The following is a 14,074-nucleotide window of genomic DNA, read 5'->3' on the forward strand; positions in this document are numbered from 1 at the left end:
TTTACCTATCGCAGGTATGTGTCCGAATTTATTTACAAAATGTTTATTTTTGGCAAGTATAGTAAGATCATTATAATTGTTATGTGTTATGTGTCGCCATCTATGTTCGTACATTAATAACCTTGACAGTTAAAAAATAAAAGTCAGTCGTTGCCGATTACTAGAACGAAATCTTTGTAGTGGGACAGTCTTTCTAATTTTTGTTTTTTGGTTAAACGCTTTTGACCGTTCATCTTCTTTAAGTAGGTAACTGATAATAACTAAAACAATGATATAGATAATAGTCCGCTTTTTTATTGCACTTTATTGATAATAAAATATGGACTAGATGCTGGATATACGAGCAACGTTTACAGGCAGAATTGTACAGCTCTGTGAAAATATTACACCTGCGTATGGGTCACGGTTAATATAGAAATATAATTTTGCAAATACAGTCGAAACTCTATATAGCGAAATTGAAGGGAAGTTATAGGCACTGGAAAAATAACAATACGCATTTTAATATTTAATTATTTTATATACATATTTTAACATCTACTTATATAAATGTTTAAGAACTAGATATGTTTCAAATAATCGGTCATTTTCTTTTGAATTTTTTTAGCATGCCAATATGCATCTCGTACTTTGGCTTCTATTTTCACCTTTTCTTGAAACAATGGTGTGCTTTTATACATACCGATAAAGGCATTAACATAATCGCTTATTACGACAAAAACACTTAGGATTTACACTTAGTCGGCCTACATTCCTTACTTTGTTACCTGATGTGCCCTTTTTTCTTTGGGTATAGAGAGTTAGAAATTATATATAGTGGATTAATGGAGACCGAATAGTACAACAAATTTTGTTCGTAATACAGAGTTTTACGATACACAGCTTTTCGCTATAGCGTATTTTAAGTCTCTCTCTGTCACGTTAGATAGTAGATTGTTGTCATTCTCTAAGACCAGAGCTAGATGCAAATGGCTCACGTTATCATTCTAAAAGTTACCAATATAATATAATTTATCTCAGGTAACATTTTTTTTATTGTTAAATATTTAGAAAAATGTTATTTAGAAAAATTTATTCAGCTAAATGTTTGACCAAGAAGATTCTGAATTTGAGTATGCCAATTTATTGATTGATTGAATCGATAAACTTATTGCTAAGCAGAACATTTTTCTGATAATGAACCATATGACTGTCATACTCATTCGAATCCTAAACTAAACAAAATTTGGCCTATCGATGAAGCTCTAAATAGAAAATTTGGTACATTTTATATACCTGAATGAGACTTAAGTGTAGATGAAAGTTTCTTTATTGTACAAAGGACGATTGGGATGGATCCAGTCTGTACCTCTCGTATTTGTATTTGTTTATTATTTATACTGGAAACTTAACTATAATATCCCAAAAATATAAAGACATACTATGACTTGACATATGGGATATTGTGAAACAAAAATATTTACCACGACAATTTGCGACTAAAAAAACTAAAAAATGAGAAGAAAAAAGTCATGGTAATGAAGAAAGAAATTCACAATGCCGATAAAGAAGGAAATCCCATAAGGACACCTAAATTAGTTGTGGAGTACAATTGCACCATGGGAGGCGTCGATAGATTCGATCAACACTTACATGACTATCACTAACTAAAAAATGAGGGAAACAATATTTGTACTGACGTGGCTTTTATCAAAATAAATAATAACTAAAAATTCAGATTTTCACGAAATTATATATTTTGACATGACAATTGTTTCGACAACACCGTGTCTTTATCAAATGTAATATTTACAAACTACCTGCTACTATATATACCGAAAAATGACCATAAAACCATAATTAATGTTGTGAGAATTTAAGTTCAATGATGGAGAGGTATTTAAATCTAATTGATCGTTAAGCAATACATTTGAATGTCTCATTTTGTTAATCTCCATGGCTTAACGATCAATTAGATTTAAATACCTCTCCTTTATTGAACTTAAATTCTCACAACATTAATTACAGTTTTATGGTCATTTTTCGGTATATATAGTAGCAGTTAGTTTGCAAATATTACATTTGATAAAGACACGATGTTGTCAAAACAATTGTCATGTGAATATATATAATTTCGTGAAAATCTAAACTTTTAGTTCTTATTTATTTTGAAACAATATTTATGCATTTATTTGATTTTGCTATTTTCAACTCTTTCATTTTGTAGGAAAACCATGGAGGAGCGATGCATAATTTGGGATACAGAACGAAACGGATAGAAGAAATGTCACTTGAGTACAAACGTCAAGAAGGCGTGGCGACAAAGACATATGGGACCATTACCGCTAAAGGAACGACATTTTCCTAACTGGAAAAAAGGCTGTACCTTATAGAAATTGTGCAGTAAGTTGTCGAAGAAAAGACAACACGGGCAGAAAAAATCAGAAAAGAAACAAGACATTGGTGGAGTGAGCGTCACGTGGGACTCACAATTAAAATATTAATAAAATTAATAAAACTACTTTTGGTTAGCGTAAATAATAATTATTTGCAAAACAAATAAATGATTTTTACCACCTAAATTGTGCACTAAGGGGTTAATTGTGACGATGCCCTGTTTTTTTGTTTGGAATTGTTCATCAAATGAATGACCATTTGACTTTGACTTTAGGAATGCCACACTATCAATACGATAAACTCACTTATAGGGTTGGAAACACCACCGAAAGCATTTCTGACGTCGCCACCGACGCCCATCAGAGCCTCCAAATTGACATTGTGACTGGATCGATCACGGTCATTCCTATCCTGACCCATCATCTCTCGATTTACCAAACCGCCCAATGGCTGAACTATGCCCAGAGGAATATCTCTTCTCTCCCTGAAAAAAAAAAAAAAAACGATGGCAAAATTAGCCTTATTTATATAGGGTGATTTTGGGTCCATTTTAAAAAGAAAACTTCGTATGAACATATGTCCTACTTTTGAGATACTGGGTGGTCAAGTTTTTAAAAACATAATATATTTTTTTAAATATCTGTAATACCACTTGAGAGGTATTATTTAGGGTATGGTCTGTTCATAGATATAAGAAAGTGACCAGTTATTAACATACAATGCAACAAGATTATTACCTAAAGTTTCGGAATTTAAATTCAGGTAAAAATGTGGTCCGTAATAGAAAATAACTTTATACCTACTTGTGTTTAAGATTCTTTGATTTGGTATACTACTTAGTTTAAGCTTATTAGTAGCCATTCTTATTTCGTATGTAATACAGCGTGTCTTTAATCGTGTGCGAATTATGCAAAATATGTGCGAGTCCAGTGTATCTCAGGAGATGCTTCCGCCCAAATGTAGAAAACACTACTCTATTGAGGCTAACGAAGTTATAAACAATGTCCATAATTCATTCTTACAGCTTGCCCCGGTCTTTCCTTAATTCGTATCAGTTAGTCACTTTCTTATATCTATGAACAGACTTTACACAGTAGAAAGAAAGAATGGAACGAACACATCAGCAAAATGGCCGACAGAAGTGTAGGGCATCTTCGAAAACGTCGGTGCGACAACTTGGCGGTCTAACTGGCAGGGATGAAGAAGGAAGAAGAAGAAGAAATAGACTATTACTCAAGTAAAAAATAACAATGATAATAATTTTCTGCCGTATTAACGATATTGTGATGACCTACAGAGAACAGGTTTTTATTTTTTTAATCGAAAATCCTACATCGGATTGAAAAAAATCAATAAATTAAAAATTTCTTTGGAAATGATTCGAGATTGTATGTATAATTTGCCTGCCAAAACATTTTATTTTGCAACTAACCCAAAAATCGTCTCCTTAATTATTGATATTTGATTAGAAAACACCCTGAATAGCTCCAAGACTTAAAACAGTAGCAATTAAATCACACCGACCGTTCTCTATCGCTTTTTTCGCAAGTTCCGGAGACCCCGACGGACGTGTTTATGCTGGATGGGTTGGAGGAGGCGGGCACGCCCATCGGGGTCTGAGGCGCGCTCCTAGGATTCGTTTGGGTAGTGGGTGCAACGCCGGGTGGCAATGGCGGCGATTTGGTGCTTCTAGGCGACGAATTCGGGGTGCTCCTGGGGGAAGACTGGTGATTCTGGAAACGAACCTTTATAAGCGGAGAAAGGCGGAGCAAGGCGGGATTGTACCTTAAGCATTTTCATTAGACCCTCGAGTTGTATCATTAGCTGCCTTCGGGAGTCCTGAAGCGTTATCAGGTGTGTCTCTAGTTCGTCCTTGCGCATCCTCAGCGCCCTCAGTTCGCTCATCAGGATGGGATTGTCGGGACCGTGGCTCCCGGCCTCCAATTCCTGCTGTCTCCTGCAATGACGCTGTCAAAACTTCGTACGGTATAAACGGTGCAGTTTTCTACCTCAGTCTGGCGATTTCGCGCATGATTTCCCGATTTTTCGCCTCCAACTGGCTAATGAGTTCCCTCTGAGCGCGAGTCGAGTCCATACCCAGGCACGTTTCCGAAGGAACCCGACCCTATAACATCGATGTTAGCGAAAACGACATTTTTAATTCAGCAATTCAACGAGCATGCTTGGTAGATGAAAATTATAGTTAGCGTTTATGACAACACAAGCGAAACCTTACCGGCCATAATGGGGTCCTTGCAGATTTTTTATTTATTGAATAAAAACACTTAATAACACTCAAAAAGTGGCCATTTCCGCTCTTGGTGACGTCGCGAGGTACGTTTTCGTGTTGACAGTTATCAGCTTATTCGTGAGTTTTCCGTTATTTTTCGGTTGAAAATTAATCAAATTACCTATTCCAGAAAAACAAAGAAAAAATGCTGAAAGCTGTTAGATGCACAGAAAGTACTTTGACTTGATCTCAAGGTTAAAATTGTGACGTAAAAGCGTCATTTAAGAGAAATTTCAAAAAGCCTTAAAATTTGATGCGCAAATATATTTTTGCTTTTAGGAAAAATATTCCCTAGAGTATTTTAAAACGTAATTAAAAAGTTTTCATGTAAACCTAAAAATGCGTGCAACAGTTATTACAATTCGAGTTAGTGTATCAGTCAGTGTAAAGCACCTTTCATCGTAAAAAGGGAGAGAAAGTGTTCCAAGGAATAGAACGTATTTTTGTTTTATTGTATTGAAATAAATTTAATTCACCAATTTAATCACACTCAAAAGGTGTGGACACCATTTTTTTTAGGCACGGACAAAGTACGACCACGGCACTGCTTGATGTCACTGATGACCTTTGTAGGACTCAGGATGTGTCAAGAAATACTTGTTTGATTCTGCTGGATTAAGGCAAGGCCTTCGATACCTTAATTCATAATCTTCTCATTTCAAAGTTAAAGTTTCTTGGTTTAAACGACAGGGCCATTACTTTTACGAAAGGTTATTTGGGGGGTCGCCACTAGAGGATTTATTTGGGATCAGTGGTGTCCTACTACTGATTGCAAATTAACTGACTAACTGACGCTGCATGCACCTGTGTCGTTCCTTTCAGAGAATCCCTAAATTTGTGTCGGGGAATCGTACGTACATACGTACACATATTTTGTTTAAGGTTTTTTTTATTTTTTTTTTGTTTCAAAGCAAACTTAGGTTAGCTGTTATTGGGAAATCGAAAAATCCGAGGACTTTTAAAAATATAAAAACACTGCCCGTTGATTATTATAATCAAAAGGCTGCTTAGATGGATAGAGTAATTTTTAAACAGCGATCTTTAAAAAAAATTATACCCCAAGTTCAAGTTTATTAAAAAGAAAATAATCTTCCACCAAAGGCTGTACTGTTACTGGACAATGCGCCATCGCATCCTAATGTAGAGCAACTTATGTCAGAAGATGGAAACATATTCGTAGCATATTTTCCTCTGAATGTAACATGTATTGCCCAGACGATGGGACCAAGGAGTTATAGAGACAATGAAAAGGCTTTATAGAAAAGATCTTATGCTTCAACTTTTGGAAAATCGTGACATTGTGTAATTTTGGAAACGTCTAAATTTGAAAGACGCAATATATGTTGTAGATCGCGCTTGGAATGGAGTAAAGGCAACCAACATTAAAAAATCATTTTATAAAATAATGAGTTTAATAGGAGATACAAAGGATGAAGACGTTATTGGAGATAATGATCAGTTAAATGAAGGTGAGCTATCGATCGAAAACATAGCATCTATAGCCTTGCAAATAAATGGTTTGGAAGAAATAGAAAATAAAGAAATACAGGACTGGATAGAATGTGATCACAAGGAAGCAGGGTATCAGATCATAAATGATGATAACATAATTAACAAAACTTCTGAAGAAAGTTCTGAAAAATGTGATGGGAATAATTTATTGCGAGGTCAAGACAAGTCATCAAGAAACAAGGGATGCAGTAAACGTACTTATTCAATATTTTGAAGAAGAGCCTAAAATTGTTACGAAAAGTTACGAAGCCCAAAAACAAACAAAAATCAGTGATTTTTTAAAGTGATTTTTGCAAATATATTTTATTGTATACATTTTGTATATACTATATTTTATTTTGTGTTACGTGTATGTCGTATCTTGTATTACGTTTGTTAAAAAAAAAGGTCATTGCATTATACGTGTTTTCGATTATCCGGCGTAGGCTCGGTCGCGGCTGGCACGGATAATCGAGGTTCTACTGTAGTTGCTTGTTTCCGGTGTTTATTTTTTTTTTCTTTTTTTAGGAATATGAAATTTTTACGTTTATCCCCATTGCTAAATTTTGATTATTCTACGACATTGTATAGGTGGCTAAGTGAAAGAGCGCTGCTAGACCTCGCCACAGGTTTAACTCTATCGAGGGTTGTTCTATTTATTATGATTATTATTACTGTTATTGTTAATTTGCACAAATAAATCGAAATTTCTACCGGAAACCTTTAAAAAAATATAAATAAAGGCCTAATCAGATTTGAATAAGCCAGTAAGACCGATTCTCGACAGTTCATTACAACATAGCACCACATTATCAAACTCTTGACTGGAACCTTCGGCACTGTACTAACACACAATAACGCGTTTTACCACAAACCGAAACTCAATTTTACGTTTTAAAACAGTTTTAATCTTCTCCTGAAGATGCCAACTTGGTTGGCGAAACGCGCGTCGGGTACGTAAAAAATCCTTTTTATGTATAAGTATAAAAGGTAGTAACAGAAGCTCAACTTACCGAATCTGGCGACAGCGAGTTTTTTCTATAGGTGCCCCGGGGCTAAAGAAGCAAAACAGCAAAAGCACATTTAGGAGCGCCCGAAAAACAAAAGGGAAACAATCTTAAACAATTCATGCCTTACGTGTCCGGGTTTTATCGAAAACATTAAACTACAGACGATACGTGAACGCGACAATATTTTAATATTCAGAATTTACAAAAACATTTTGGCCAGAACGACTCGAGCGCCATCTTTCGCCAAATTTTTAATTCACAAACTTTTGAACGCTCATTGTCTGTTTTTTTTTTTTCAGTTTAGTGTGGCATGGTGAGGTTTCAATTGAATCATAACATGTATGCGTTTTTTACATTTTTTGTCTTTGAATTTATTGTATTTTATTAGCAAATAAAGATCCTGTCAGGCCCTATTCATGCAGGCCAATAACGTAGATCTACAAAATAAATTTTGACAGTGGTAGGGTGATTTAAAAAATGTTATGCATTTATTTGTATCGCGTAAAGTTTTTCTAAAGCAATTTGTTTTTTTATTCAGTAAAAAAGTGGAATCCTACGAGGGCAGCGCCAAAATTTCCCGGCCTGAATATCAAAGAAACAAAGTAGAGTAACAATTTTTTATTATTTTTCAATATAATCCCCCTTAACTGCAATACACTTATTACATCTCTTTATTAAAAACTCAATCCCTTTAAAAAAATAATCCTGAAACTCTCAAATAAAAATATCCACATCTATAACGGTTTTTCATTTATCGCCAATAATTAACTCACAAATACGGAAATTTCTAGGATCTTTTATTAGATTTTTTGCCCATAAACGACACACCCTGTATATGATTCAATCATTGTTCGGAGTAGAGGTTATAGCCCTGGATTGTCCACGTGTCCTGGTTCAGGCATTTTTTGGAAATAGTAAATAGTTTTCGAGAAAATAAGTTTTTTCTGAAACCATGCAGTGCACCATAATAATCAATAACGTTATCGCGTCTTGACAGCCACCGAAATAACGATTTCAATATGGATTTTTTCAAATATCCCGAGCAGCTTATGTGATAGACGAAAACAGCAAATACAAAAATTGTAGCTCTTAATGCAGCTTATGACACCGTTTCATCCAATTAGCCATACTTCTTACGATTTTTGATTTGCGGCTAATAATTTATTCTGTAAAAGAACAATTTTCTAGGTTTTTGCCTATAATTTGAAAACTGTGCATATAATAGAAAAAATGCCTGAAATAAATGTTATTGCACTGGATCTTCCGCGTCTGCTGGTTAAAGAATTTTGCCGATCGGGTGAACGATTATGATATTTTTCTAGAAGCTAAAATTACCAAAAAAATTTTTAAAATTTTTAAAAAATACTTGGTAAAATTTGATTGCATCCAATTTTTACCGTTTAAATGTGGACACGGACTTTTACTTTTCTGCTAAATTTGAACTTGATATCTGCCAATTTAAGACACTTAACACATTTCTTATTTGGCACGGAATATCGGGAACACCCTGTACAATAGGTGAAAACCTTAAATACAAAAGTTTTAGCTGTCTAAGCGGGCTATAACGCAATATAAAAGAAAGTGAGAGTATGTCAGTTATAACCAATTTTCAATAATAGGAGGACCTATTTTTCAGTTTGTTTGAATTTTCGGCCCACCCTGTATATTTTTGAAAAATTGTCAACAATAAAAGTTTATGGAATCGTATCTTCTGCGCCTGCTGGTTCAAGAATTTTTTTGATCTCGTGAACGCTTTTTGAAAAATGTTTTTTGTAGACACGCGATTTTTTTTTAGACTACTTCCCGACCCCCCAGCACCCCCATTTTCAATAAGTTCCATCATGGGGCAATTCGATTTCATCGATTTTCGAAAGTAACAAGTTATTTGGATTGTTCACACAATGTCTCATTTCCACATTTATACGTTCTAGAACACTGGAAATACTCAACAATGGAGATAACAGCCGAGAACCCAATAACACGACGACCAATTCAATCAAACTGCGCATAAGCATGTTACAACGCTGTATTGACGCTTCTGCGCCAATGCTGTTGCTTCGCAGGGAAATCTAATATTATCCGGCGTTGCCAAATCACATTTAATTTCATAAAAAACAATTCATTTAAAAATCATGTCTAATAGAATATATATATATATATATATATATATATATATATATATATATATATATATATATATATATATATATATATATATATATATATATATATATATATATATATATATATATATATATATATGATGACACTATATTCCGGGATATCATCCGTTCGCTCGTTGAACTCCGACTGGAATCCTGCTTCCGACTGGAATCCTGCAGACGTTTCGCCAAAATCTCACTTGGCATCTTCAATGCTCGCGCTCCGAAAACACTTCGAACACTGGGAGGTTATCGGCGGTGCGTGTGGTATTTATACTCTGCGCCGGAGATGGTAACGGTGCTGCTTGTGCGTGGGGGGAGGTGGCTCCGCCCCCTGAATTGTCGCGTTGTTAATTTCGCCCGATCGTAGTTGCGATGTCCCCGTTGGCTGCTGCGCATCGCTCTGCTGTTTGATTATCGTTCTCCACGTGTTGGATAAATGCAGAGCGTCGTCTCTCGTATTGAGGTGTCCGGACTTTTCTATTTCGATGGCCTCTCGTATAATCCTAGTCCTAAAATCAGGAATATTAGCTATTTGTTTGCAAGTGCCGAAATCAATTTTATGGCCTGTCTGATGTTGGTGCTGAAACAAAGCAGATGTTGTTTGTTTGTTTCTTATGGCTAAACGATGTTCCTCGAGCCTGGCTGAAATCCTTCTGTTGGTCTGTCCCACATACGTCAGGCTGCACGATCCGCATGCTACACTGTATACTCCTTGGTTTTCCAGAGTAATTTTTTGTTTTGGGTTTCTTAGTATTGCTCCGATGGTATGGTCAGGTTTGTATGCTGTTGATATGTCGTGTTTCCGTAATATTCGGCCGATTTTGTCAGTAACCCCCTTGATGTATGGCAGGACAGCGATCGATCTTCGTTGGGTCTCGTCCTGCACTCTCTGCTGCGGCTGTTGTTGTTTATTGATTGCCTTGTTGATGGTGCGCCTTTGGTATCCGTTTTGTTGAAGACAGGTACTAATTTTCTTCAGTTCTTTATCTCTGTTCCTCTCGTTTGTGAGCCTGAAGGACCGAGCAATTAATGTATTTGCCACTGCCTGTATCTGTGATGGGTGGTGATGAGATTTAGCGTTCAGATATCTATTAGTGTGTGTTGGTTTTCTATAGACGGTGTGTTCCAAGTGTCCATCTTCGGTCCTTGTGATGTGCACATCTAAAAAGGGCAGACTGTTATCCTCTTCAAGTTCTATTGTAAATTGAATCCTTGGGTGAATGGAATTCAGATGATCTAGGAATTTCAAAAGCTCCTCCTTGCCAAAAGGCCATACAACAAATACGTCATCAACGTATCTTGTCCATAGTTTTGGCTTCAGATTTGCCTTCTCTATTGCTTTCTTTTCGAAGTAAATCATGAAGAGGTTGGCAATCACAGGTGAGAGAGATGATCCCATTGCTGCTCCATCTATTTGTCGGTAAATTTTCCCGTTGTGCATAAAGTAAGCGTTTTTCAGGCAATGTCTTGACAGATCCATTATGTATGGCGGAAGATCTTCGTTTTCTTCTATAAGCAAGAGTGCCTCTTCTACTGGAATACTCGGGTAGAGGGATTTGACATCGAAACTTGCCATAATGTCGTCCTTGTCCATCCTGAGAGAACCTAAAATCTGAGTGAAATGTTCTGAGTTTTTAACATAGGAATCTGCCTTTTCCACTATAGGCTGAAGTGCACTGGCCAGATGTTTTTCCAGCTTGCATAATGGTGAGTTAAAGGCGCTTACGATTGGACGCAGGGGAACCCCGTCCTTATGGATCTTTGGGAGCCCGTAGAATTTTGGGCAACGACTCGATTTTTCCCTCGCCATACATAATGGATCTGTCAAGACATTGCCTGAAAAACGCTTACTTTATGCACAACGGGAAAATTTACCGACAAATAGATGGAGCAGCAATGGGATCATCTCTCTCACCTGTGATTGCCAACCTCTTCATGATTTACTTCGAAAAGAAAGCAATAGAGAAGGCAAATCTGAAGCCAAAACTATGGACAAGATACGTTGATGACGTATTTGTTGTATGGCCTTTTGGCAAGGAGGAGCTTTTGAAATTCCTAGATCATCTGAATTCCATTCACCCAAGGATTCAATTTACAATAGAACTTGAAGAGGATAACAGTCTGCCCTTTTTAGATGTGCACATCACAAGGACCGAAGATGGACACTTGGAACACACCGTCTATAGAAAACCAACACACACTAATAGATATCTGAACGCTAAATCTCATCACCACCCATCACAGATACAGGCAGTGGCAAATACATTAATTGCTCGGTCCTTCAGGCTCACAAACGAGAGGAACAGAGATAAAGAACTGAAGAAAATTAGTACCTGTCTTCAACAAAACGGATACCAAAGGCGCACCATCAACAAGGCAATCAATAAACAACAACAGCCGCAGCAGAGAGTGCAGGACGAGACCCAACGAAGATCGATCGCTGTCCTGCCATACATCAAGGGGGTTACTGACAAAATCGGCCGAATATTACGGAAACACGACATATCAACAGCATACAAACCTGACCATACCATCGGAGCAATACTAAGAAACCCAAAACAAAAAATTACTCTGGAAAACCAAGGAGTATACAGTGTAGCATGCGGATCGTGCAGCCTGACGTATGTGGGACAGACCAACAGAAGGATTTCAGCCAGGCTCGAGGAACATCGTTTAGCCATAAGAAACAAACAAACAACATCTGCTTTGTTTCAGCACCAACATCAGACAGGCCATAAAATTGATTTCGGCACTTGCAAACAAATAGCTAATATTCCTGATTTTAGGACTAGGATTATACGAGAGGCCATCGAAATAGAAAAGTCCGGACACCTCAATACGAGAGACGACGCTCTGCATTTATCCAACACGTGGAGAACGATAATCAAACAGCAGAGCGATGCGCAGCAGCCAACGGGGACATCGCAACTACGATCGGGCGAAATTAACAACGCGACAATTCAGGGGGCGGAGCCACCTCCCCCCACGCACAAGCAGCACCGTTACCATCTCCGGCGCAGAGTATAAATACCACACGCACCGCCGATAACCTCCCAGTGTTCGAAGTGTTTTCGGAGCGCGAGCATTGAAGATGCCAAGTGAGATTTTGGCGAAACGTCTGCAGGATTCCAGTCGGAAGCAGGATTCCAGTCGGAGTTCAACGAGCGAACGGATGATATCCCGGAATATAGTGTCATCACATTTTTCCATCCGTGAATCAATACGTGAGAATATCATACACCTTTACGGGAAGGAGACCTTTACAGCCACCAAGTGTTATGAAAAACTAAGACAAAGGAGGGTTATTTCGCTGTGCAACTTGAATTTTCTTAAAAGCTGCCGCAACCAGAACTTGCTGCCAACATTTACAAGGTTGTCTTATCACACACGCACCAGAAAGACACAAGCTATCCTGGACAAAGCTAGCAAGGCCCTACTCCAAGACCAGATCAGGCGGACCCGGTACGAAATTAGTGAGACTGAGCTACAACTTTTCAGACTCCACCTGAAACTGAGCAACAAGATCCATCAGTTGCTGTGGGACCGCATAGAATTATTAACATCATGGCGCACTGAGAAAGACAAGGACATCACGTCAAAAAAACTGTGGAAGAAATTAGAAATCCTTCAGTCAAATTCCAAAAAATCAGGACAAGTGCCAAACACAAACCGAAGCAGTACAGTTCATAATATTTCAGCATACCATCTTTCCGATACAGAAGTCAGCGTACTGAATAAAGGATTTAACTACGCAATAGCTCCAAAAAGAGTACCCGTCGAAGAGATCGTTTCCAACGTCGAAGCAAGTCTTTCCACCATAGACGAACAAGATGCGGAGTTAATTAGGCAAGATGTCGCCAGAGTCTTAAGACAGTCAAAACCACCGCAACCAAACTTAAGCAGAGAAGAAATGCAAGCCTTAAGGAATCTAAACAAAAACGAAAACATTCTAATAATGCCAGCAGACAAAGGAAATGCCACTGTCGTCATGAATACGTCGGATTATAATGCAAAATTGGAGGATATTTTGAACGACCCAATATACAAACTAGTCACCAGAGATCCCACGACATATTTGGAGAAAACAACTAAGTCCAAAATTCTCGATTCATCAATAAACGAGGATACAAAGAAGAAACTTATTCCGAGGGAAAAATCGAGTCGTTGCCCAAAATTCTACGGGCTCCCAAAGATCCATAAGGACGGGGTTCCCCTGCGTCCAATCGTAAGCGCCTTTAACTCACCATTATGCAAGCTGGAAAAACATCTGGCCAGTGCACTTCAGCCTATAGTGGAAAAGGCAGATTCCTATGTTAAAAACTCAGAACATTTCACTCAGATTTTAGGTTCTCTCAGGATGGACAAGGACGACATTATGGCAAGTTTCGATGTCAAATCCCTCTACCCGAGTATTCCAGTAGAAGAGGCACTCTTGCTTATAGAAGAAAACGAAGATCTTCCGCCATACATAATGGATCTGTCAAGACATTGCCTGAAAAACGCTTACTTTATGCACAACGGGAAAATTTACCGACAAATAGATGGAGCAGCAATGGGATCATCTCTCTCACCTGTGATTGCCAACCTCTTCATGATTTACTTCGAAAAGAAAGCAATAGAGAAGGCAAATCTGAAGCCAAAACTATGGACAAGATACGTTGATGACGTATTTGTTGTATGGCCTTTTGGCAAGGAGGAGCTTTTGAAATTCCTAGATCATCTGAATTCCATTCACCCAAGGA

At 37.5% G+C, this 14,074-nt stretch overlaps 1 protein-coding gene across 4 annotated transcripts in view; it reads right to left on the minus strand.

The window, feature by feature from the left end:
• Nucleotides 1-14,074, minus strand: part of LOC132708262 (dystrobrevin beta) — a 43,592-nt gene that overhangs the window by 19,347 nt on the left and 10,171 nt on the right. For 3 of the 4 annotated variants that reach the window (XM_060680473.1, XM_060680471.1, XM_060680474.1), the window contains exons 11-15: nucleotides 7,171-7,212; nucleotides 4,386-4,501; nucleotides 4,162-4,333; nucleotides 3,901-4,109; nucleotides 2,682-2,860 (exon numbers count right to left, since the gene is read on the minus strand). In XM_060680473.1, the coding sequence (XP_060536456.1) occupies nucleotides 2,682-2,860; nucleotides 3,901-4,109; nucleotides 4,162-4,333; nucleotides 4,386-4,501; nucleotides 7,171-7,212 (718 nt within the window). The remainder of the gene's footprint in view (nucleotides 1-2,681; nucleotides 2,861-3,900; nucleotides 4,110-4,161; nucleotides 4,334-4,385; nucleotides 4,502-7,170; nucleotides 7,213-14,074) is intronic. The other variant, XM_060680472.1, reaches the window with a different exon arrangement.

The sequence above is a fragment of the Cylas formicarius genome, unplaced genomic scaffold (genome assembly GCF_029955315.1).
Source record: "Cylas formicarius isolate icCylForm1 unplaced genomic scaffold, icCylForm1.1 PGA_scaffold_10__41_contigs__length_53128322, whole genome shotgun sequence".
NCBI lineage: Eukaryota > Metazoa > Arthropoda > Insecta > Coleoptera > Brentidae > Cylas > Cylas formicarius.